Source organism: Haliotis rufescens, unplaced genomic scaffold (genome assembly GCF_023055435.1).
Source record: "Haliotis rufescens isolate VD_foot unplaced genomic scaffold, xgHalRufe1.0.p SCAF_7, whole genome shotgun sequence".
NCBI lineage: Eukaryota > Metazoa > Mollusca > Gastropoda > Lepetellida > Haliotidae > Haliotis > Haliotis rufescens.
In genome coordinates this window covers 50,347,489-50,372,385 of record NW_025964361.1, presented here as the reverse complement: position 1 = coordinate 50,372,385, position 24,897 = coordinate 50,347,489, and the positions used below count along the sequence as shown (strand labels likewise).

General features: G+C 41.3%; 1 protein-coding gene across 5 annotated transcripts; it reads right to left on the bottom strand.

The window, feature by feature from the left end:
* Nucleotides 1–1,252: 1,252 nt before the first annotated feature.
* Nucleotides 1,253–23,678, bottom strand: LOC124117491. 5 transcript variants are annotated; one of them, XR_007218981.1, is made up of 14 exons: nt 23,548–23,672; nt 18,306–18,407; nt 18,104–18,135; nt 15,772–15,947; nt 14,180–14,353; nt 12,042–12,083; nt 11,458–11,559; nt 10,327–10,416; nt 9,125–9,388; nt 8,182–8,289; nt 7,713–7,799; nt 6,419–6,596; nt 3,655–4,329; nt 1,253–3,325 (listed from the first exon to the last, which is right to left on the bottom strand). XR_007218981.1 is itself a non-coding variant. In XM_046479409.2 (13 exons), exons 2-13 carry the CDS (start codon nt 18,375–18,377, stop codon nt 4,173–4,175), a joined length of 1,482 nt encoding a protein of 493 aa, XP_046335365.2. In that variant the 5' UTR covers nt 18,378–18,407; nt 23,548–23,678; the 3' UTR covers nt 1,253–4,172. The 5 variants fall into 5 exon arrangements, 4 of the variants coding, with proteins under 4 accessions (XP_046335365.2, XP_046335366.2, XP_046335367.2 ...); XM_046479409.2 differs by having other exon boundaries at nt 1,253–4,329; nt 23,548–23,678; XM_046479410.2 differs by having other exon boundaries at nt 1,253–4,329; nt 7,713–7,796.
* Nucleotides 23,679–24,897: the final 1,219 nt, after the last annotated feature.

The window sequence follows — 24,897 nt, the reverse complement described above, 5'->3', positions numbered from 1 at the left end:
TGGATAACAAGCCAATCACGACTTTATGTTGGCCTTGCATACAAATGGATAACAAGCCAAGCATGACTTTATTGTGGCCTTGCATACAAATGGATAACAAGCCTATAATGACGTTATTGTGGCCTTGCATACAAATGGATAACAAGCCAACAATGACTTTATTGTGGCCTTGCATACAAATGGATAACAAGCCTATAATTACGTTATTGTGGCCTTGCATAGAGAGGACCAACCGGCTTGACCAGCAAGCTTAAATATTCAGCAGCATGTTTCATAAAACTTGGTTTAAAGGAATTGGCTACACAAATGTCACACACATGTGCAATAAAATCAACATTTTGAAAAATCCATTTTTCACATTCTGTCAAGTCAAAATATTTCAGGAATGAACACAAATGATATAGCAGGGAAGTAAAAGTTACACTTTTCGTCCAAACAGCATAATTCCAGAACTTGATTTTTGTAATTAAGTTAATAATAACGCACGCATATCTGGATGAATATATCGTTACAAATAATGTACAAGGCAACAAACTTGCACATGTACTTTGTGCAGTTCGATTGTTGTAACCAGTGCATTCGTAATGCATATACCGTAATAGACGTAATAAGCGCCTAGGGCACTCTCAAAATTAGAAATAGGTGGCTCTTATTGGAATATTATTTTAGTGAAAAGAGTTGAAAGATAAATTTTGTGGTTTATGCTGACAGCCTGAAGTATTTATGTATGACAGATATATTTTTACAGAATTTCATTGCCCATAATTAAGGGTGCATATAACACACGAGTGCGTATTATACATGAATAAATAAGTCTTGTGTACATTGATCAATCGGAAGGGGTGCTAATTGGGATTGTTCACTTGCCAATATATTAGCAAATGTCGACGTGGGCGCTTATTAGAGCAGGGCGCTTATTACGTTGAATACGGTACTTAGAATTAATGCATGAGCTTAAAATTTGTATTGGAGACACTTGATACAATAGGGTGACTTAGCTGTATTTTAAACTTTGCTGAAGTAATATTAAAAGATCTCTTTTAATACAAGATGTTGAAATCCTTTTATCATCTTCTCAACCCACAACGCTGTAAACAAAGTAATATGAAACATGCCTTACTAAAACACTGACAACATTGTCTACCCTTGATAAATATTATCATTATATGGCCTGCCACAGGGTAACATGTGTGAGACTTCGATATGATACATACCAACATATAAGTCAGGAAACAACGATTCCTGTTTCTTCAAAAGACTGTAGAGTCACTTGTTCAAATGGAAAAAGTAACTGTGCATCTGTGCTTAGCTTAAAATACTGATTTGATACCTTGATTATAATGACACTGGATATAGTTAGAAGCATATTACACAAGTTATTTTCATTTGTCCAAATACATATATGGCTAAAAAGTGTTTAATTAATAAAAACCTCATAAGCTTCTTTAAGATATAAAAGATATCAAAATTCAAATTATTCAAATTTGGTTCACACAATTGTAAATTTCTGAATTTTAAATGTTTTGTTAGCAATGTATTGGAGTTTAAAAATGAAAGAAATTTGTATTGTTTTTTTCCTTTATACCATAATATGCAAAGATATTTCTTCAAGAGCTCCCTGTCCTTCTTGACAAGTGGTTTGTTATATTGTCATGTACCCAAAATAGGATACATCAGTCGCTAAAACTATTTATGAATTCAGATACATGACAAAAGCACAGTTACAATAATGACAAACAATGGGTAATAGATAACTATATACAGCATAATCCTTTCTCCAGGAATGCCCTAGTTTGATCAGGTCCTGGTCTCCAAGTACTGAAGCTGTATGACAGCCGCCTGTATATAATCGGGTCTGGATCAGGCAATCCAGTGATCGATATTGTGAGCACTGATCCATGTTCAGGTACAATGACACACAATGAACAAAGTCACCGAGTCTGACCACCCAATCAATTCAGTCGTTGCTAAAGACCAGCATAGCTCCCTGTGGCCCTACCCTAACCTGGAATCCCCATGGGATGTGTTGTGGAGGTAGCTCCCTGTGGCCCTACCCTAACCTGGAATACCCATGGGGTGTGTTGTGGAGGTAGCTCCCTGTGGCCCAACCCTAACCTGGAATCCCCATAGGGTGTGTTTTGGAGGTAGCTCCCTGTGGCCCTACCCTAACCTGGAATACCCATGGGCTGTGTTGTGGAGATAGCTCCCTGTGGCCCTACCCTAACCTGGAATCCCCATAGGGTGTGTTTTGGAGGTAGCTCCCTGTGGCCCTACCCTAACCTGGAATCCCCATGGGGTGTGTTGTGGAGGTAGCTCCCTGTGGCCCTACCCTAACCTGGAATCCCCATGGGGTGTGTTGTGGAGGTAGCTCCCTGTGGCCCTACCCTAACCTGGAATCCCCATGGGGTGTGTTGTGGAGGTAGCTCCCTGTGGCCCAACCCTAACCTGGAATCCCCATAGGGTGTGTTTTGGAGGTAGCTCCCTGTGGCCCTACCCTAACCTGGAATACCCATGGGCTGTGTTGTGGAGATAGCTCCCTGTGGCCCTACCCTAACCTGGAATCCCCATAGGGTGTGTTTTGGAGGTAGCTCCCTGTGGCCCTACCCTAACCTGGAATCCCCATGGGGTGTGTTGTGGAGGTAGCTCCCTGTGGCCCTACCCTAACCTGGAATCCCCATGGGGTGTGTTGTGGAGGTAGCTCCCTGTGGCCCTACCCTAACCTGGAATCCCCATGGGGTGTGTTGTGGAGGTAGCTCCCTGTGGCCCAACCCTAACCTGGAATCCCCATAGGGTGTGTTTTGGAGGTAGCTCCCTGTGGCCCTACCCTAACCTGGAATACCCATGGGCTGTGTTGTGGAGATAGCTCCCTGTGGCCCTACCCTAACCTGGAATCCCCATAGGGTGTGTTTTGGAGGTAGCTCCCTGTGGCCCTACCCTAACCTGGAATCCCCATGGGGTGTGTTGTAGAGGTAGCTCCCTTTGGCCCTACCCTAACCTGGAATAGCCGTCGGGTGTGTTGTGGAGATAGCTCCCTGTGGCCCTACCCTAACCTGGAATCCCCATGGGGTGTGTTGTGGAGATAGCTCCCTGTGGCCCTACCCTAACCTGGAATCCCCATGGGGTGTGTTGTGGAGATAGCTCCCTGTGGCCCTACCCTAACCTGGAATCCCCATGGGGTGTGTTGTGGAGGTAGCTCCCTGTGGCCCTACCCTAACCTGGAATCCCCATGGGGTGTGTTGTGGAGATAGCTCCCTGTGGCCCAACCCTAACCTGGAATCCCCATGGGATGTGTTGTGGAGATAGCTCCCTGTGGCCCTACCCTAACCTGGAATAGCTGTGGGTGTGTTGTGGAGATAGCTCCCTGTGGCCCTACCCTTACCTGGAATCCCCATGGGATGTGTTGTGGAGATAGCTCCCTGTGGCCCTACCCTAACCTGGAATACCCATGGGGTGTGTTGTGGAGATAGCTCCCTGTGGCCCTACCCTAACCTGGAATCCCCATGGGATGTGTTGTGGAGATAGCTCCCTGTGGCCCTACCCTAACCTGGAATACCCATGGGGTGTGTTGTGGAGATAGCTCCCTGTGGCCCTACCCTTACCTGGAATCCCCATGGGATGTGTTGTGGAGATAGCTCCCTGTGGCCCTACCCTAACCTGGAATCCCCATGGGATGTGTTACAGGCATAGGGGTTTATGTGATTCAAATATGGGTGTGGGGTATGTATTACCCACCAATGTCATACTTTCCGTCTTAAATATATTCTGGACCCATCATATCTGCCATGTAAACCAGCAAGCATCAGTAACAATCATTACATTACAAACATGTCTCTGACACCATGTCCAAGAATACTTAGTAAGATTTAATGACATGATGATCTTTTGTTATTTCACATAAATTTAATACTTAATAACGATGTCACTGGTCACAGTGATGTTACGTAAATTGCGGGGATGCTTTAGCTGTAAGAGAGTAATTTTTCTCAAACAGCCAAACTTGGGGGTGGGCAAGAACTCGAAGATGGCCACAAGTCTGTGACAATTTGGTAGTTCTACAGAGAGATGGAGGAACACCCTGAACACGCGACACTATTATCTATACGATAAGTTCACTGATGACGACAAGATCTAGTGTGTTCCAGTGACAGGCACATAGTGAACTACAGGACTCTTCACAAGTACTTCTCCAAGACTGCAATCGCTTTGTTGGATGAAGGCTGATACTGCTGCAGAAGTTCGATCAGCTCCTCCACCGTGGTGCCGTTCTGTTTCATAAGATTCAGGACATGACACATCGGCCCGTCATACATCCTGCCTTTCCGGTGGTACCTGTAAACATACGGGCAAGTCAAGATTACATTCATGGGAAGTATGATTGATCAATATATTGCATACAACATGTATACTAACACAATAAAAGTATAAAAACACCAGGTGTCAATAAATATACTCAACAACAAAAGTTCCTGTAACACCAATATTTTTGTGTATTTCTCAAACAAGTAAAGTTTGGTTTTCAATATTGTAGTACATGTATGGAATCAAGTCACAAAAACACAACTGCTACAGAAAAGCATGCATTCCATGCAAAAGTTGACTTTTATGCAAGCCCCATGCATTTCACTACCCAAGAATGGGTATAAAAACATGTGCGTTAACGGGATTCAATATGCATTGTTTAGCATCGTGCTGACAACAACCACAAAATTACGCAATTATTCAACATTACGAAATGCCACGCCTGTCCGAAAATGAGCGTCTGCGAGCCATTGGTATTCTAGAAGCAGGATCGAGTCAACGTGATGATGCAAGACAATTTAACGTCCACAGAAACACCATTTGGTGTTTACGGCAACGTTGGCAACAGACGAATGCAGTCAGAGACCATCCTCGGAGTGGCAGGCCACGCGTAACCAATAATCGACAAGACAACTGGATTCAAACAACACACCTACGAAATCAATTCCAGCCAGCAACGACGAATATCTTCACAAACCGTACGTCGTCGCCTCAGATGTGCAGGGATTGTCGCCAGAAGACCCGCCAGACGTCCCATTTTGACAGGAAACCACCGTCAAGCACGTCTAAAATGGTCCTGCCAGCGTCTACGCTGGACGGCCATGCAGTGGGGACAAGTTCTATTCACTGACGAGTCTCGTTTTCACCTCAGCCACAGCGATGGACGGATTCGAGTGTACTGACGTTGAGGGGAATGTTACGTCAATCATTGTGGCATGGAAGAAGATCGGTTCGGGGGTGGCAGCGTTATGGTATGGGGTGGGATTACAGCAAGAAGAGGACCCGTTTGATAGTGGTAGAGGGAAATCTCAATGGACAGCGCTACGGCGATGAGATCATCGGCCCTGTTGTTCTACCGTTTTTGCATCGTCATGGCCCAGGCATTACCTTTCAACATGACAACGCCCGACCCCGTATTGCTCGACTTCAACAAAACAACGTGAATGTCATCCCCTGGCTGGCTCGTTCCCCTGATCTCTCACCTGATCTTTGTAAATTGAGATTTTGGCATGTTCATGTTTTTTTTTATGAAATCATGCATTTTCTGAAGTCAGTATGGCAAACAAAACCATTTGAAAACTTACAGGAGTCTTTTATCTGTTGCAAACCGAAATTGTTTCAGATTTGGTAAAAAACCTAACTTTGCATTAAATCTTATTCAATGTCACAGGAACTTTTGTTGTTCAGTATATGTTTTAACTGGGCAAAGCTACCAGCAACATGACAAACAAGCATGATGTACTCATATCCCGCCAATATAACATGTCTGGTTGTGTGCAAGGCAAGAAATATTGTGCAAAGCAACAAGCACTATACCCATTTTCAGTCTAAGTCAAAGTTGTTGCTATGGAAACTTGAAAAATACATTTTTTAAAAATCCCAAACTATCAAAAGACATTTCTTCTTTGATAGGCATTGAGAAGTTGGTGTACGGTGCTTGATAACAGTGTTAGAACCTACACCGAAACGTCGCTCTTAATTGTAATAAAGAAGTTGTTCACCCATACATTCTTATCCTTACTTATCAAAAGGCACCAGTTTACCACTAGACCTATCTATGTGCCAAGTCCGGTTGAGATATCTCTCAGGGTTTTTGAGTTCTGCTCTGGAAACAAAACGTGACGGACGGACACCATAATAATCTTCTCACTCTTGGAACCCTTTACAAATGGACACTTTGTCTTTGGTCATGTGGACAAGGCATCCGACTTCTAATCAGGAGGTCCATGGTTCGAAAGCCATCAAGGGACACGGAAATCTTATGGCTGCTACACTAGTAATACCGGGTGTCATCATACAATGACAGTGTGGACTGTTGCTCATAACATCAATCACATGTCTTATCCACATGATTTACAGATTACAGCCCGTCTAGAAAATTGCTGAATGTGAATCTTACTCTAGGAAGGAGAGAAAGTCCCTGTCGTATCCCAGCAGCGGCGACGTGACGATGACGTGCCAGGACACATGTCCATCCTGCTCCTCTCTGTCCAGGAGACGACACAGGGTGCGGACATCTTGTCGGGTCTGCATCAGTCGAGAGTAACCTTCCATCTTGTCTCTGACAGGCTGCGGTTCTGCAACACAGGCCATTTGGAGGACATGACCCTGTAATTCTTGCCGATGCTGTCAGGCTCTGGTCACCAAGACAACATTTACCCTGCAATAACTTCTATTTGCTGTGGTTGCTATGACAACACTGTAATTGCTTCTGATCCACTGTTTTATTGTATTTTGGTCTTAGGACTGCATCATATTTTGCTGAGCCGGTTGTGATAAATTTTAGTGACCCCTCCCCCCTCTTTCGCTGTGCAATATTTTTATTTATTACTTGCCCGTGAAGAGATCACCTGTTTAATAAACATACAGCTTTATTACACATTGTGTAATACCAACACGCGTGCTTATGTACTCTCGGAACACGTTTCACGAACAAATATTGAAAGCTCTCAACATCCCTTGGCGTATTCAACGACATTGTGTGTGGAGATGATAGATCACTGGGAGGAGCTTATGCACACTCGATGACCCCAGCAACCTTGTTGCTAGGCTGATGTCACATGGCATTGTTTCGCCGATGGATCTTGCAACAAAATTCAACAAATTACGTCATCGGGTATTGTGACGTGATTGTAAACTTTGAGGTGCAAGGCCCCGTTCCACAAGGCGATCGTACTCTAGCGCAACGACAGTCGTTAGTCTAAGTTAAATTATGTGAATTGTGATAACCTTAGCACTACGATAATTTTGTGGGACGAACGCCTGAATTCTAAAGGTGGACTATTGTATGATATTAAATTCATACGTTTCAACTTTTGACGTGTTTGAAGTATTATTCTGTTAAACTCAATTGGATTATGCCATGGGATCGTGTAGGTGTCAGCCTATTTACACTCAACAGTATAATTCTAAAAACATTATATATGACAAGTAATAAATAAAATACTAAACTCGCTCTCGTGTAAAACCAATTTTATGAAACTCGTGAATAGTTGTGGTATCTGACTCGCTTTCGCTCGTCAGATACCAGAACTATTCACTCGTTTCATAAAATTGGTATTACACGGGAGCTCGTTTAGTATTCTATATGACTTAATCAAACTGACCCTCCCTTCCCCCCCTCCATATGACCAGTCCCTTTTCTTTCAGTTCCCCCAAACTTCTGTACCTTTGGTTACCATGACAACACTTACCCGGCATTTGCTCCAGATCCTCTGTTGCCGTGGTAACCAAGACAAGGGAGGTGTCTGGAACAGCTTGTAGACTGTTTTCCTCGACTGCTGTGTGTGATAAAGTAAATCTATTATCTATTTATATGCAAATTCCACTTGAAAATATACATATTCTTCATTGGATAAAATCATACAGTATTTCTACAAATAACCATAAATCCCAAAGAGTTGGGTTTAATGCCGCTTTTAACTGTATTCCAGTTATATCACAACATGTCAGCTTAATGTTGGAGGAAAGCCCGAAGTGATGCAGGTCTCCAACATTTACCACGTCGGTGAAACCCAAAAGCACAGGTATGGTGCTGACAAACCTAGATTTGAACCCACAATCATTGGTTTCTGGCATGCCAGAGGGAAGCAACTCTGCACAGTAAGCCTTAGGTGCATCAGCTGCATCAGCTGAAACATCTGTTTGATCTGGGGATCCTACCTGGCTGAGTGTGAGACAGGATGTTATCAGCCTCACACTTAGGGGATGTAGATGGCTGTCCGGCAGAGCACTGAACTGCAACTGGAATGTTTCCTGATGGACATAAACCTGAAACAAACAACAGTCATTTCCCATCATTCACTCAGGATCTAAACCTACAATATTTTGAAATTTGAGGTAGTCTAACCGTAGTATTAAAATAGATACCTCAAAGGTACATTTCTAATGGATTATTGGCAGCCGCTGTTATATGCATCGATGCGTTGGATATCAATAGATCAAAGTTTTCATCAGCAAGTTTTTGTGTGAAAACGCATGTTTATTTTGAGGTATCTATTCGAATTAGATACCTGATTTTAAAATTGTTTTCACCAATCAGAAACAAGCATTCTTCAGTGTTATGGTTGAATAATTATTAGTGTTTATCTGAGTCTGTCTATATTCGAGTTTTCATGTTGAAGGCATAAACATGGGGGTCATGTGATTTACAAGAATTATACAGATGTCATGTCACTGCACATCCTCAGAAGCCTTTAGCCTATTATAGCTAGGGACTTCAATGTCAGACTGAACAAAATAAAAAAATGACACTCTGGTCTTTCAGCTTATTTCTTACCCTTTTCACGAACACCTGGCATCATCACTGATTTTCAGTGAACATTCATATAACTTTCCCTGCTATTTTGCCTTTTATGCCCCATGGAATCGGTTTCATAATCAAGGTTATTCTACGGCATTAATTTTTAATATTTACCGGAATAGAAATGACAGTGACACTTTAAAATGCAATTTCCAATTTTGATTTGGTGATCATACTGCCACCAATGCAAAACTGTTTTGCATCCCAAAGACCTTGCAACGTACATTGCTTGAGTATGTGTATAGGAAGCAATAGTTTGTGTTTGGTAAAATATCAATGTACATATGTTTCATATGGCATTACCTGCATAGATCGAGCGCACAGGGAACATGTGTTTCTTGACAACCAGCTTGAAGTGTCCTCTTTCTGTTGTCCCATCGGTCAGTTGGACGATCCAGTTGTAGGACCCCTGGTGAGAGTAGTCAAGACTCACTAGGTCCACTTGGCTGGGGCCATTAGGCTTGCTGGAATACACTGCCGGATCTCCGGTTTTCGACTCCCGCTTGAGCAGGACAAGATATTGGATCCCACATCCTTTACTGTATGCCATGACTGTCACTGTGCTGCCTGAAGGACAAGGTGACACTGTCACAACACTTCCATAGCAACAGATGTCAAATGGGGTTTAACACGATATTCAAGTGTGGGGTGCGTGTATGCATGAATGCTCGTTCTAGTCTAGACTAATGCCAGTCTTATAGTGCTAGCCCAATGAGATACCATACCATAGTTTAACACGAATACCCCACTCGGACACAGTCTACTGACTCCAAGCTGACTAGCCCTTGTTTTAGCCCCTTGCCGAGCGCCATACAGGGTAACAACAAGTACTAGCTTTAAACGTCTTTTGGTCGGGAATGAACCCGGGTAATGAACCCCGGACCTTCCACTCTCTGGGCGGATGCCCTACCACTAGACCACAGAGGCAGTCGAGTGAGTGAGTGAGTGAGTGAGTGAGTGAGTGAGTGAGTGAGTGAGTGATCAAGTGAATGATCAAGTGAGTAATCGAGTGGGTGGGTTTTTGAGTGAGTTAAGAGTGAGTGAGTGAGCTGTTTTGAGTGAGTGAGTTTTTTGAATGAGTGAGTGAGTGAGTGGGTGAGTGGGTGGGTTGGAGGGTGGGTTCTTGAGTGAGTGATTGAGTGAGAGGATGGGTGGGTTTCTAAGTGAGTGAGTGGGTTTTTGAGTGAGTGAGTGAATGGGTTTTTTTGAGTGATTGAGTGAGTGGATGGTCGGGTTTCTAAGTGAGTGAGTGGGTTTTTGAGTGAGTGAGTGAATGTTTTTTTTTTAGGGAGTAAGTGAGTGGGTGAGTGGGTTGTTACAAGTATAAGCTATAACCACCGGACTACCTCAACACGATTCCCTGTAGAGTGAGTGAGTAAGCCATATTAATATTCAACCAACATCCCAGCAGGGCGACCTGAAATGTGCTTCACACATTCTACCATGTGACGATTCGAACCAAAGCCTTCTGATGTACAATCAAACACACCCCACCTGGAACCTACCTCTCTTAGCAGACCACTTGTGTAGCTTGTAACATCTCTGAGTTGCATTAGCCAGCGTGATTCTGACATTCCTCACTGCTGGTGGAGCTACTGAAATCAGGTACAACATGAAGCCTATAAAATGACTTGTATCTTTAAACATGTTCATATTTTATTACTTTATAACAAACTTTATCTCACAGGCACCAATCAGGTAACGCACTATGCCAACACAAAATAGTGCCATGCGCTGGAGCTATTGTAATTCATATAACAAAGTATCGTAGAGAAAACAACAGAAGGCAAGCATGTTATTAATGCAAATGTAAGGACGGTATATGCTCTAGTGATCTGGTGATTTGCTTCCGTCCGAATCACAACATAGATGGGGCATATTAATTGGGAGAGATTTTGAAGGTTTCTACAGGGGGATGCTTTATACACAGTGATATTTGGTAGTTCTTCCATCAACAAATTAATACATGCAACTTGCAAGCCAGTACCATGGAACAGACAGAACTGTACAGAGCTGGACTTGCATCAAATGTGACATTTTCTATGGTATTTGTTGTGATTGCATTTTTTACATAAAATATTTGATCCCTAACCCCCAACCCCTCACTGAGAGAAGATTTTGTATTTTTGGACATCCTTTTAAAAATGCTGAATCTGCCCTTGATGCCACTATATTCCACATTTTGTTCAACTTATGATAGGTAATATTTCCTCCACTAGAACAACTGCCGCCCAGGCCAAACCCTTGTTAATATTTTTACAGTAAAAAGTCTTACACCCTAAAATTGAAAGTGAGTGAGTGAGTTCACAGCCCTGTTCCACAAAGAAATCTTAGTGTTACAACCGTCATGAGTTGACGTTAAAGTATGAGAGTTACGATCGTCTTTGTCTTTACGGTTAAGCTCACTTTGCGGAACAGGGCCCACAGCTTATTTCTGACCAGTATTTCGGCTATTTTAGAGTAAGCTTGACAGGAATGGTGCTGACAAACCCAGAAACATAATCAGGGCAAATCTGGGTTTCAAACCCAGGGTCACTGGAACCTGCCTGGTTAAAGAATGCCCCAGTCACCTAGACACAAAAGTAATAATTCAGATTTAAACCCATGTTTGATATACAACTTCCCACACAACAAACCTTGTTCCTCTATGTCGATGTCTGCATCAGTAGACGATTTCTTTTTGACACAGATGAAAATAACAACCACACCAAGGACGGCTGCAGCCACAATGACGATCACTTGAAATGGAAATATATATTGTTGATACACAAACATCAAATACATAAAAACAGCTTTATTAAGTAGAAGCAATATATTGTTTTCTTTTCTTTGGAATTAGTTGAGGTGAAAGAGGCATAATGATTATTGCCCTTATATAGCAATGTGCATGCAAGTGTGTGTGTCCCTGTGTGCATTCATGTTTGGAGTCAGTATAATGTGTCTCAGTGGGCTAGCCCTACATAACTGGCATTTGTCTGGGAACACATATGCATTAGTGTATGTAGACGAAAATACAGATATGCTAAAGTTTGCAATTTTCCAAAAAAATAAAGGGGGGGGGGGAATATCAAAATGCTCTTTCAGCCAATTTTACTGCCTACATTTGGTTTTCAAAAGTGTGTGTGTGTGGGGGGGGGGGGGGGGTCTGGACCTCTGGACCCCGCTAACCCCACTCTGGATCCACCTCTGCAACAAATAAACTTCAAATGACAATTCTTACCTATGAAAACAACGGCTACTGTGTCCAGTCCTGTGCCTCCACCTGAAATACACAGTGACCAACATGGTTTTCTCTTCAAGTCTTGGTAGTGAAGTTACAGGCAAGTTTCAATGATGTCAGAATATACTAGAGGTTTAGGAAAACAGAAGCAGCCCTTCACTGTCATTTCATCAAAACTCCAAAAGCCTGTAAATACAACTCTTGTTTCCAAGGCCTTGACCATTGTCAAGATTCCAATTTAAGATCCAACAATTACCAATTGCATAGCAGGCAATAAATAATATAACAACGTTTCACTATAACCTCGAAGATGACCTTAACCTTTGATAGACATGGTGCGAAGAGCAGATGTTGGAGGATTTGTGAAGATACATGCCTCAGAGTCTGACAATGACAGAAAGCATAATGCTGACCTTGACCTTTGACTTCTTTTGACCAAAACCTTTTCAAAGCAGGGCCCCATCCCAGAGAAGTCATGTACCAAGTTTAATGGTAATGTACTAATAAATGTGTTTTTTCTGAGAAAGAGCCTCCACAAATGCTTTTGTGGTTTTTTTTGTCATTGCAAAAAGAATTCTATTTTGAAGAAGTTCATGTAAGAAAATTTTCAAGCATCAATAATCTTTTTGAAGATTTATACAGTGTGTGAAATGATTGTCTCACCTGTACAGTGCGAACTGATGGTCTTACCTATACAGTGTGTGAACTGATTGTCTCACCTATATAGTGTGTGAACTGATTGTCTCACCTGTACAGTGTGTGAACTCATTGTCTCACCTATACAGTGTGAACTGATTGTCTCACCTGTACATTGTGTGAACTGATTGTCTCACCTATACAGTGTGTGAACTGATTGTCTCACCTATACAGTGTGTGAACTGATGGTCTCACCTGTACAGTGTGTGAACTGATTGTCTCACCTATACAGTGTGTGAAATGATTGTCTCACCTATACAGTGTGTGAACTGATGGTCTCACCTGTACAGTGTGTGAACTGATTGTCTCACCTATACAGTGTGTGAACTGATTGTCTCACCTATACAGTGTGTGAACTGATTGTCTCACCTGTACAGTGTGTGAACTGATTGTCTCACCTATACAGTGTGTGAACTGATTGTCTCACCTGTACAGTGTGTGAACTGATGGTCTCACCTGTACAGTGTGTGAACTGATTGTCTCACCTATACAGTGTGTGAACTGATTGTCTCACCTATACAGTGTGTGAACTGATTGTCTCACCTGTACAGTGTGTGAAATGATTGTCTCACCTATACAGTGTGTGAACTGATTGTCTCACCTGTACATTGTGTGAACTGATTGTCTCACCTGTACAGTGTGTGAACTGATTGTCTCACCTATACAGTGTGTGAACTGATGGTCTCACCTATACAGTGTGTGAACTGATTGTCTCACCTGTACAGTGTGTGAAATGATTGTCTCACCTATACAGTGTGTGAACTGATGGTCTCACCTATACAGTGTGTGAACTCATTGTCTCACCTATACAGTGTGTGAACTGATGGTCTCACCTATACAGTGTGTGAACTGATGGTCTCACCTGTACAGTGTGTGAACTGATTGTCTCACCTATACAGTGTGTGAACTGATTGTCTCACCTATACAGTGTGTGAACTGATGGTCTCACCTGTACAGTGTGTGAACTGATGGTCTCACCTATACAGTGTGTGAACTGATTGTCTCACCAATACAGTGTGTGAACTGATGGTCTCACCTATACAGTGTGTGAACTGATTGTCTCACCTATACAGTGTGTGAACTGATTGTCTCACCTATACAGTGTGTGAACTGATGGTCTCACCTATACAGTGTGGGAACTGATTGTCTCACCTATACAGTGTGTGAACTGATTGTCTCACCTGTACAGTGTGTGAACTGATTGTCTCACCTGTACAGTATGTGAACCGATTGGCTCACCTATACAGTGTGTGAACTGATTGTCTCACCAATACAGTGTGTGAAGTGATTGTCTCACCTGTACAGTGTGTGAACTCATTGTCTCACCTATACAGTGTGTGAACTCATTGTCTCACCTATACAGTATGTGAACTGATTGTCTCACCTATACAGTGTGTGAACTGATTGTCTCACCTTTACAGTGTGTGAACTGATTGTCTCACCTGTACAGTGTGTGAAGTGACGGTCCCACTTAGGCTGTGGTCGGTCGGTGCAGGTGATGTTGGTGGAATTTGATGGTCTGTAGCCCACATTACACTGGAGAAAGCAGGTGCTGTAGACGGTGTTTCCATTGCTGCACACAGCTCGTCCGTTATGAGGGGCCCACTTCTCACAGGCTGGAACACAACATCACCTGATTATCTGTCCCTGAAATACTGCTGACAAAAAATACAAAATTGATTCATCTGGGACAAAAAATGTGTTATTCCAAATAGCTCCTGGGTTACTCTCTTAGCATAAACACTCCTATGTACTGTTTATTTATATTGCTTATAATTAGGAAACAGATGCAATCTCATTAAAATCAGATCTTAGTTCTCACTACCGCTGAACAAAGATCTGAGGACATCCCATTACGGGTCACGTCAGACTGACCTTGCGCGAACTTTGTCCAACCAATGGAATGACCAATCAGAAGGCAGCTTTCTCATGCTTTACGGCACTAATTTCAGCAACTACGCTTTGAAACATATTTTGACAAATTCTCGATTAAAAATTTGAAACCTGAACAAAAGAACATTCTGGAATGGCTCATAGATGGTCTAGATTGTATGGATTCAGTCGTTAAAACCGTAACTATCGTTCAGAGTTAAAGTTGTCGAGGTTGCATGATTAGAAATCACATTCCGACTGTCACTTCCATAATCTGGTAAGCGATGCTCTGATTGGTCGGATGAAAGTTGTTTATCATACAATGAAACACTGCAGGGAAAATAACCATGATGGACAAGTCGTTTGATTCTTATATGAGCTATCAACATTATGTACAACCTCTTTAAGGATGTTAATGACATGTACGAGCTTTAATTTTTAAATATTTACCTGTATTTAAATAATGATGACTCATGGAATACAAACCGACTTGGACCTGTCCATTTTATGAACAGGGGGTTAAGTTGGGTATTTCTCACAATTGTCATGTCGATTATCTGTACATTTTCTCCCAATACCGATTCTCATATATCGTCCACATTTGGATACATATTTCGGCCATAGCATTTATCTGTGTAGCCCAGCTACATCTATGGGGAACAACTCACTAGACACTTCCCTCTAAAAAATGCTGGTCTAAATGGATCAGGCAGTCAAACTCCTTGACTTGGTAGATTGTGTGTTAACACACCCAACAATGTATGACGTAGCTTATGATACCAACCACTGGTTTGTCTGGACTAGGATTGATCTACAGGCTGCCGTCATACAGCTGGAACATTGCTGAGTGTGGCGCTAAACAATATTCAAACAACAAACAACACGCACTGTACACACAGGAACTGTATGTTGTTTGACACTGATGTTGTACTTGGCAGTGTTCGAAATATGCGCCTGCCCGTAGGCCCGTGGCTGGTAGATTTTGTGTCGGGCCGCAGGTTCAAATTTGTGTGTGACGATTTATTTGTCACAATAAGTTGCAGTTATTTAAATGAGGGCTTGTGGAGTTGAATCTGGGCCGGCAGCTTCTAAAGTCTGTAGGCTCTGATGGCAGCCTGGCAATTTGAAACATTAGTACTGGGTATATACATGGCATACATACATGGTTTGTCAAAGGATGTGCTGTGACAGTGTGGCAGTCTACCATCAGGGAGGGCAGGGAGGTGCTGACACTCTTCTTGTAGATGTTTTTCATACAGCTGGTGACTGTCCACCACTTCCCTGGGGCAGATACGGCACAACCCGCAATCATTGTGGCTGTTGGGCAGCTTGTAGTAACTTAAAATGGGAAACAACAACATCATCATCATCATCATCATCACCACCACCACCACCATCGTCACCGTCGTCGTTGTCATAATCATCATCATCATCATCATCATCACCATCTCCATCGTCATCGTCATCATCATCATCAACATCATCATCACGTCTACATATACCAAAGTTAAATGCGCTTCATGTGCCTTGAATGTTCTGACAGTCATTATCATACATATCTTTAAAAAGTTCTAGGGTTCATGTGAAAAAACATTATTATTATTATTATTATTATTATTTTTTAGTAATATTTTTTACAAAATCCTAATGATTTGAGGAAAACATGTCTTCATTAGCAGGAACATGTATGCCATATTTCATCTTCATCAGTTTCACAGGACACGAGAATGCCTTCTGAGTGTCTTCAAGGTCATGATAAACATGGTGTAACTGTAAAGCCTCAAGTCAAGGTCAACATTCAGAATATTGCAAAACAGAAGGAACACACCTCAAAGCCCTACAGGTTTGAGGTCTGCTCTGGAAACAAACCACACACCCAACTTCACCTGAGGTTAAATAACTTCCATCAAGTGCAAAAACAAAATTTATCACTAAATATAAATAATCACCAGTTCACTTCCTGACGCATATAACTTGGAAGTCTGATGGAGGAAAGGTCAAGGTTTTCTTGTGTTCTGCTCCACAAAAGAAATGGACGGGTGGAGTGTTGGGTGGAGAGACAGAAATGCTGATAGCTATATAACTGTTTATTATTTTACGCCGCACTCAACAATATGCTAGCTTAATGATGGCAGCTGGTCAATAATCGAGTCTGGACCAAACAATCAAATGATTGAAAATGTAAGGCTAAAAAATATAATAGCTTTGGTTCTCAGGCACCATACGCATCATCATAAAATCTGCCGCATGTTTCGTTTTTATTTCAATTTTTTAAAAAATACAAAAAATACTAATTCTAAAAAACAATGCGATCCAATATAGCACGCAGTAACTTCGTCTTACATGCACACTGCTTTAATGCACATCTCGTGTAATGGTCATGGCATCATTGAGTTTGTTTGCTTGTTTATGTAGGGAGGCCCTTTCCCAGGTTGATCATACACAACTGTTTTTTTTATTTCATACCAGTTTGAACAAGCCCCCCCTCCCCACCCCCCCCCCAAATAATACCACAGCCTGCCTGCTCTATATTTTTAAAAGTCGTTGCCTGAGAACCAATCTTTGTATTTTTTTAAGCCTAAGAAATGATCTATCGGGGTACATTGACACGCATTCAACTAAGACACTGAGTGACCCCCCCCCGATCCATTAAGTCGCCTCTTTTACCAGCAGTGGTGGTTTGGGACCAATTCTAACACAGAATCACCATGGGTCGACAAAATTTTGTTATAACTTTGCAAGTGTTGGCTGATAGTTGCAAATGTATTTCTAATTTCTAGGTCAGGTGGTGATCAGGACATTACGACTTTATTATAAAAAAGGGCAACCGTGAGGAATATTTATTATCAATTATTTAGTATATATATCCATGTAAATAAAGTAATTCCAAGGCATTTGATTGGCTAACCAAGCATTTTGTTTTTCTTTATATTTCTATACACCAAACAAAGAGTCACGCCACACCAACAACCATTCTACTTTCTTTCTAAGTTTGTGATCTATTTGAAAGGTGTGAGGTGAATGTTAGAAAGAAACTAGGGCTGGGACAAGTCCAAATTAACAACCTGGGTGCCCACCCACCTATTACCCGACCCTACCCGGGTACCCACTGTAGGTCTCAAGAGATAGGTACAAAATGTCTGATTGGGAATAGTTTGACTGTAGCCCTGGACAAAATGTAAAATTTAGATACACGCATAAATTGATCTGGTCATGCATACACTGAAGTTGTCTGAAGTTTTATCTTTATTCAAACATATAAAAGTCCTGGTGCAAAGTCAGAAAGAAATGCAAACATTAGTGACTTGTAGTGTGACCATATAGTTCAAGATCATTTTTGTCATTAAACATATATCACATGACCAACCACGGGTCCGGGTAGTTCTGTGGGTACCCGGGTCATTCTCAGTACCCATCTGACCTGAGTACCCGAGTTACCCGTCCCAGCCCTAAAGGAAACCTTTACATTTCGAATTCAAAACATGAATACTTACAATGTTTTGTTTGAGCAGTGAGCCTGAACAACCTGAAATAAACCACAGTGTGATAATATGAAGTTGTGGACAGGTTGAATGAAGCAAACATTGCATGTTCTCTGGCAATGGCCTTATAGGTTGATTACTTTAATAATATACAGCTCCATTTCTGTATAACACAATACATATGATAATAAGAACTTCCTGTTGCCAGTCTTACCTTGCCGAAGTTGAGCAACAGCAGGACAATGGCGCCAGTCAGATGCGGCACCAGCCCTCCACATAGCTTCATTCCAGTGTCCAGTACACAACGTCATCGAATCTGTAACATACCAGTACCGCAGACATTAGCCTCACTGATTTCAGATTTAATGAGGCTCGATCTGTGGTGCTCTTTCAGATTCAATAAGACTGAGTCGCCTTGAGTCTTAAATAACATCACAGACTGAGCTTCCTTAAATCTGAAATAACATCACAGAGTGAGCTTCCTTGAATCTGAAATAACATCACAGACTGAGCTTCCTTAAATCTGAAATAACACCACTGACTGAGCTTCCTTAAATCTGAAATATCATCACAGACTGAGCCTCCTTGAATCTGAAATAACATCACAGACTGAGCCTCCTTGAATTTGAAATAACATCACAGACTAAGCCTCCTTGAATCTGAAATAACACAACTGACTGAGCTTCCTTAAATCTGAAATAACATCACAGACTGAGCCTCCTTGAATCTGAAATAACATCACAGACTAAGCCTCCTTAAATCTGAAATAACACCACAGACTGAGCCTCCTTGAATCTGAAATATCATCACAGACTGAGCCTCCTTGAATCTGAAATAACATCACAGACTGAGCCTCCTTGAATCTGAAATAACATCACAAACTGAGCTTCCTTAAATCTGAAATAACGCCACAGACTGAGCCTCCTTGAATCTGAAATAACACCACAGACTGAGCCTCCTTGAATCTGAAATAACACCACAGACTGAGCCTCCTTGAAACTGAAATAACGCCACAGACTGAGCCTCCTTGAATCTGAAATAACACCACAAACTGAGCCTTCTTAAATCTGAAATAATACAAGTTTGTCCATTTCAAAAAGGGCACAGATCCCTGCTTAATTACTGACTCGTCATGGCGAAACAATTTTCTCAATTGACTCAAATTTTTATGGATACCGCTCTATGACATCATGTAATGGCCACAACAAAAGATTTCACTATAATGCAATTCCTTCCATGTGAAGCTCAGAACTTATCAGTCAATCCTCGTACATAAACTGAAAATGTCCCGAACTTGATGTATCATACAATCTAGCGACGGGAACACAAAGCCATGAGTGATATCAACACTTGGCAACACATTGACACATATGCCATGTATACCACGGTTGACTGACTTGCATAGGTCCACATCTATATGTGTCAATGTAATTTGGGGGGGGGGGGGGGGCTCGATGCATATTAATTATTCCTTGTTCAAACAGTTCTCAGAAACCCAGAGTCAATATTAACTATTCTGTACTGTAAAACGTCATGCATCGTTTCCTCTTCAGTGGAATATGAAGTTTCAGCTTGTCTCGCTCAGGGGAATATTCACCGTAGCTCCCTATCTATTTATATCCCATCATTCACGATATGCATTGTACAGCTAGGCTCTCAGGTCACATCCAGATATATACTTAAATGTCTTTTTCAGCTAGGCAACAGTGTCACCTTGACACAGCGATTATTCTGGGTGCATTGAAACATTTCAGGAAACCAATGGACATAATGCGTAACTGTATGTAAACACTGCCTTGGGCAAAAACAAACACTTAGGTTGGTGACCTATTCTTATAATGGTCATCACTATTTGGCATCTTAAGGAACCATGCCTCTAGCAACCTTAAAGCGAGTGAGTGAGTTGGGTTTAACTTTAACGCCGCTTTTTTTAACAGTATTCCAGTTATATCGTGACGTGTCAGCTTAATGTGGGAGGAAAGCCCGAAGTGATGCAGGTCTCAGATGTTTACCACTTCGGTGAAACCAACAGGCATGGATATGGTGCTGACAAACCTAGAAACATAATCGTGGTGAACCGGGATTCGAACCAACAATCATAGGTTTCTGGCGTGCCCAAGGGACGCAACTATGCACAGCGAATTGCGGCACCTTAGACGACTGGGCCACCCGTGCCCCCAGCTACCTTAGAGAAAACAGTGTATGCACTTCTGGTTGAATGTCCTTGACCCCGACTTTAAGCCAATTTTATTATTTCTAGTTGGATATGTGGGGATAATTCACCTCCTAAAAACACTGAGCTTCCATCAACCTGAAATAACGCCACAGACTGGGTGGGTTCTCATGGTACAGTAAACACAACTACCACCTTACAAATAATTGTTCCATTGACCTTGACCTTCAGTGAAGATCGTTCAAAATCTTACAAATTCAATGCACTACCTTAAGTATGATATGTACTGTATTTTCATCCAACTACACTGAACACTACTTGAGATATCATGAACATATTACATTTTTAAGTGTATGACCTTGATAATGAACTTGACCATCAATATCAGTGACAAGTCTACAAGAACATTTCCAAAGGCTATCCAGAATCCAGCATATAAACCAAATATGATGTCTCTAGGTGGAATTCAACACTGAACAAACAAACAAACAAACAAACAGCATATGCTATTCATTGAAAGTACACTTGTAGATCTCAGGGACCTATCGTTTGTTTGTTGTGTAATGGCGCACTAAACAGTATTCCAGTTACATCATAGTCAGTGGTCTGTAAATATTTGGGTTTGGACCAGCCAATCCAGTGATTGACCTCAGGAGCATCGATCTATGCAAATGGGATTCAATTACATGCATCAACCAATCAACCAAGTCAACCATCGGATCCTGTTAGGGCCAGTATGTCGACCATTCTGAAGTATTGTTAGCAGTCGTGTGTGGCTGCTTGTACTAGTTCGGACTAATGCTGAATTAATAGTGCTAGCCCACTGAGATGCCATAGCGCAGTTTAACATGAATACCCCACTCAGACACAGTATACTGACTCCGAGCCGACCAGTCCTTGTTTAAGCCCCTTAATGCGAAGCGCCAGATAGGTTAATAAACAAGTACAATCTTTTAACGTCTTTTGGTATGACGCAGCGAGGGACCAACCTTCGATCTTCCGCAGATTACTAGACCACGGAGCAGTGAGGTACATGACAATAAAGCTTTACACATCAAGTATAAAACATCCCCCAATTTCCCGACACTGAAAATGAAATGGTTGCTGCCTTACACACACAAACAATAACCAACTGAGGGTGAAACTAACATGACTAACATTGTCAAACAAAGGGTAAAGGGCAAAGGTAACATGAAAAGTGACAATTATTCAGCATGCCACACACTTTGGGCATATCACTGTCATTCCACATTTATCTACTCAGTATTTCCGAGTGATTGTGCATAAACAATGATAAATATATTACTACAAATGAAAAAGAATTTTGGGTTCGAGTAAAAACACCAACAATTGAAAGTGAAAAAAATACACAAGTTGCATGTCCAGCTGTGCCCAGCATGTCCAGTTTTCATTGTGTGTGCGTGTATGTGTGCATGTGTGTGCGTGTATATGTGTGTGCGTGTATATGCGTGTGTGTGTGCATGTGTGCGGGGTGGCTTAGGTTGGGGTGGGGTAGGGAGGTTATATTTTATATCAGCAATTTATTTTTTATCTTGAGGATCCCAATTACTACCCAGCATAAAAAAGTGCTTAATTCTTTTTCCTACAATGCCCGCTGTAAAAGGCGACTATGCTTGTTGTAAGAGGCGACTTACAGGATCGGGTGGTCAGGCTCACTGACTCGGTTGATCCATGTCATCGTATCCCAATTGTGTGGATCGATGCTCATGATGTGAGTCACTGGATTGTCTGGTCTAGACTTGATTATTTACAGACTGCCGTCATATAGCTGGAATATTGCTGAGTGTGGCGTTAAACAACGAACAAACAAAGAAACAGACAAAATCCCTAAATTCAATTCTTAAAGGGGCACTAATCTCTGGCTTCTTCTCGGCTGTCTAACACTGCCCACTGGGACTCACCAGCTGCCGAGAGTCAATTGCTCGCTAATGAAACTGAGCGTGACAAGAGACTGGACTACCGTCTGCAAGGACAGATAACTAAACTTGGAGGCAATATTTGTTTTACGCATATAAGAACACTGATTGTTTACCCGTGATCTATGAAGATTTCGACAAAGGGCGCATGTTAATTAATTTCTTCAGCCTAAACAAACAAACAAAAAGATGTCGTTATTTGGAAATACCCCTGATGGTTATAGTTTAATAATAAAAAGTATCCATGCAGTGAAAGCATTTTTGGATTTCGGATTGCGTGAAAAATACGATTACTACTCCCTTGTTGTTACTGGAGTATTTGTCGTCATTCACTTGATGCTCAGTCAATGAATTTATTACAGGTATAATTAGTGGTAGCACCACCCAGATTACCTGATAGAGGTTCCCATTTGGCATTTAGTGTGTCTGGGGTAATTATTCAATCTAAATCTAGGTTTGAAGTTAGGTGAAATGTGTGTTATGTAAGATGCACCTGGCAGCCCAGAAAGAGATGAATGATCTGTTGATTTACATTTTTGTAAATCAACGAATCATTCCTAGCCATTAAAGGATCAACAGAAAATATGTTGATTGATTAATCACTGTTATCTTGCACAGTGGTAAAAACAACATACTTTGTTCAAAGGGTTAACCTATAATATGTTGAATGGTTGCTCATTGTTATCTAACTCCCTGGATTTTTTTAATAACCGTGGTCATTATGGAAATAGTTGTCACATGGGCTTTCTCAGCTGACCTTTGAGACTTGACACCTATGTAAAACAACTGAAACAAACTAAGTGATTAGTTGAGAAACAAACACAGGTTATAATATCCCGAAACGCTAAATATATATATTTTAAAATATTTGATTGTTACAGAGACACGTGACATAGAATAAGCTACTTTGTACAGCTGCAGATGTATGGGATGTTGATCTTTTATGTGCAGCAACCAGTCCCGGGGAGTTGCTTTAGATCAGTGCCCCTTCAATTATTATGGTTGACACAATGTCAGAAATTATTCAATATCACTAAATTTTGTGTTTTTGTTTTTCATCTGATCTCAGTGAATTTTTCATGCGAATCTGTAAAGGGTACGAACCAAATCTACATACTCACATAGGCGGGTAAATGTACTCACTAACTTGTGAAGGCACTGACACTAGGACTGTGGTGAAAGTGACATATTATCCCAAATGTTTTCGTGAAACACCGTTGCAACAGGAAATAGGTCACGACCATAACACAAACAGTCGGGATACTTTCTGTCGATCAGAGATCAAGCATCTGTATGACAAGTCTAAAAGATTCACAAATCAAGCACAGAAACAGGACACAACATACCTGGATAATCTTTGCCTGAGAATCGTTTGTTTTGAAGCCATTCCACAGTCGGGTATAAACATTTTCCCCTGGACTTTCCACCCGCTTGAAACGCAATAGGAAATCCCACCACTGACCGATCGAGATAGGAGCTCTCAACTTAGTCTTTTTATAGATCATGTAATTCCTACAAGCACTGCGGGGAGCTTAAGTGGGGAATTCCCTCCTGTGCTGTGTTTGCTGTCGAGTCTGACCAATCTCTTTCTTATCTATTTAATATGTATTATTTTTTGTTGAGGTAGATTCTGTAAGGTTAAATGATAATATTGCTGACTGCAGCAGAGCTAGAGACAAATTTCATTCACTCACTATAATTACATATGAATTTGTATATATAATCAGGTGTTTATCAGCTGTTTATCTGGGTTTCAAAACTGAACGCCCTTGTCTTGGCAGTTAAAGAGGATTTTAAAATTGTTTATACCAAACAATTGTTTTCTCTTAAATTTCAGAAATAGTTTAACATTGCATTTAATGCAATAATATAAATATACATATTAAAGCCTCTTTATAGTTACTTAAATTTTGTTTAATTTTTGTAGTTGTCTTTTTATTTTTCTCATTTTAATATTGGGTAGTAATGCAAACACAAATAAATGTAAACCATTTTCTTTATTATTGTCCCTTTGGACTCCAGTCAAAATTATTAACTTCAAAATATAAGAAAGTGTTACTAATTCTGTCATTAAAGATATTTTTCCAACAATACACCACCATATCATCCATAATGCTGTCCCATGAGGGTCAACAACAGGGGACTAGATTTTTGTTTGTTTGTTTGTTGTTTAATGCCTCACACAGCAATATTCCAGCTATATGACGGCGGTCTGTAAAATAATCGAGTCTGGACCAGACAATCCAGTGATTGACATCATGATCCACGCAATTGGGATCGATGCCATGTATCAACCAAGTCAGCAAGCCTGACCACCCAATCCTGGTAGTCGCTTTTTACAACAAGCATAGTCGCCTTTTACGGCATGCATGGGTTGCTGAAGACCTATTCTACCCCGGAATCTTCACGGGTCTCAGGGGACTAGAAAAGTGGCTGGTCATACATTTTCAATGCAGAACATACCACAATCATTGTCAGTGGGTATTTGCCTGGAAAAAAACAACTCCATACTAATTGTACAGGCAATTGTGGAAGCATACATGAGCTTTAAAAAAAATAAGGATAGAATGAAGATTAATTCCTAAAAGAAACTTTTATTTTTGTTTTACAACTTGGAAATTTTAGAAAGCTCAGGATCTGGTCTGCAGTTACCTCCCCTGTTCAATTTTGAGAAACGTTCTACTAGACAGGGTGGA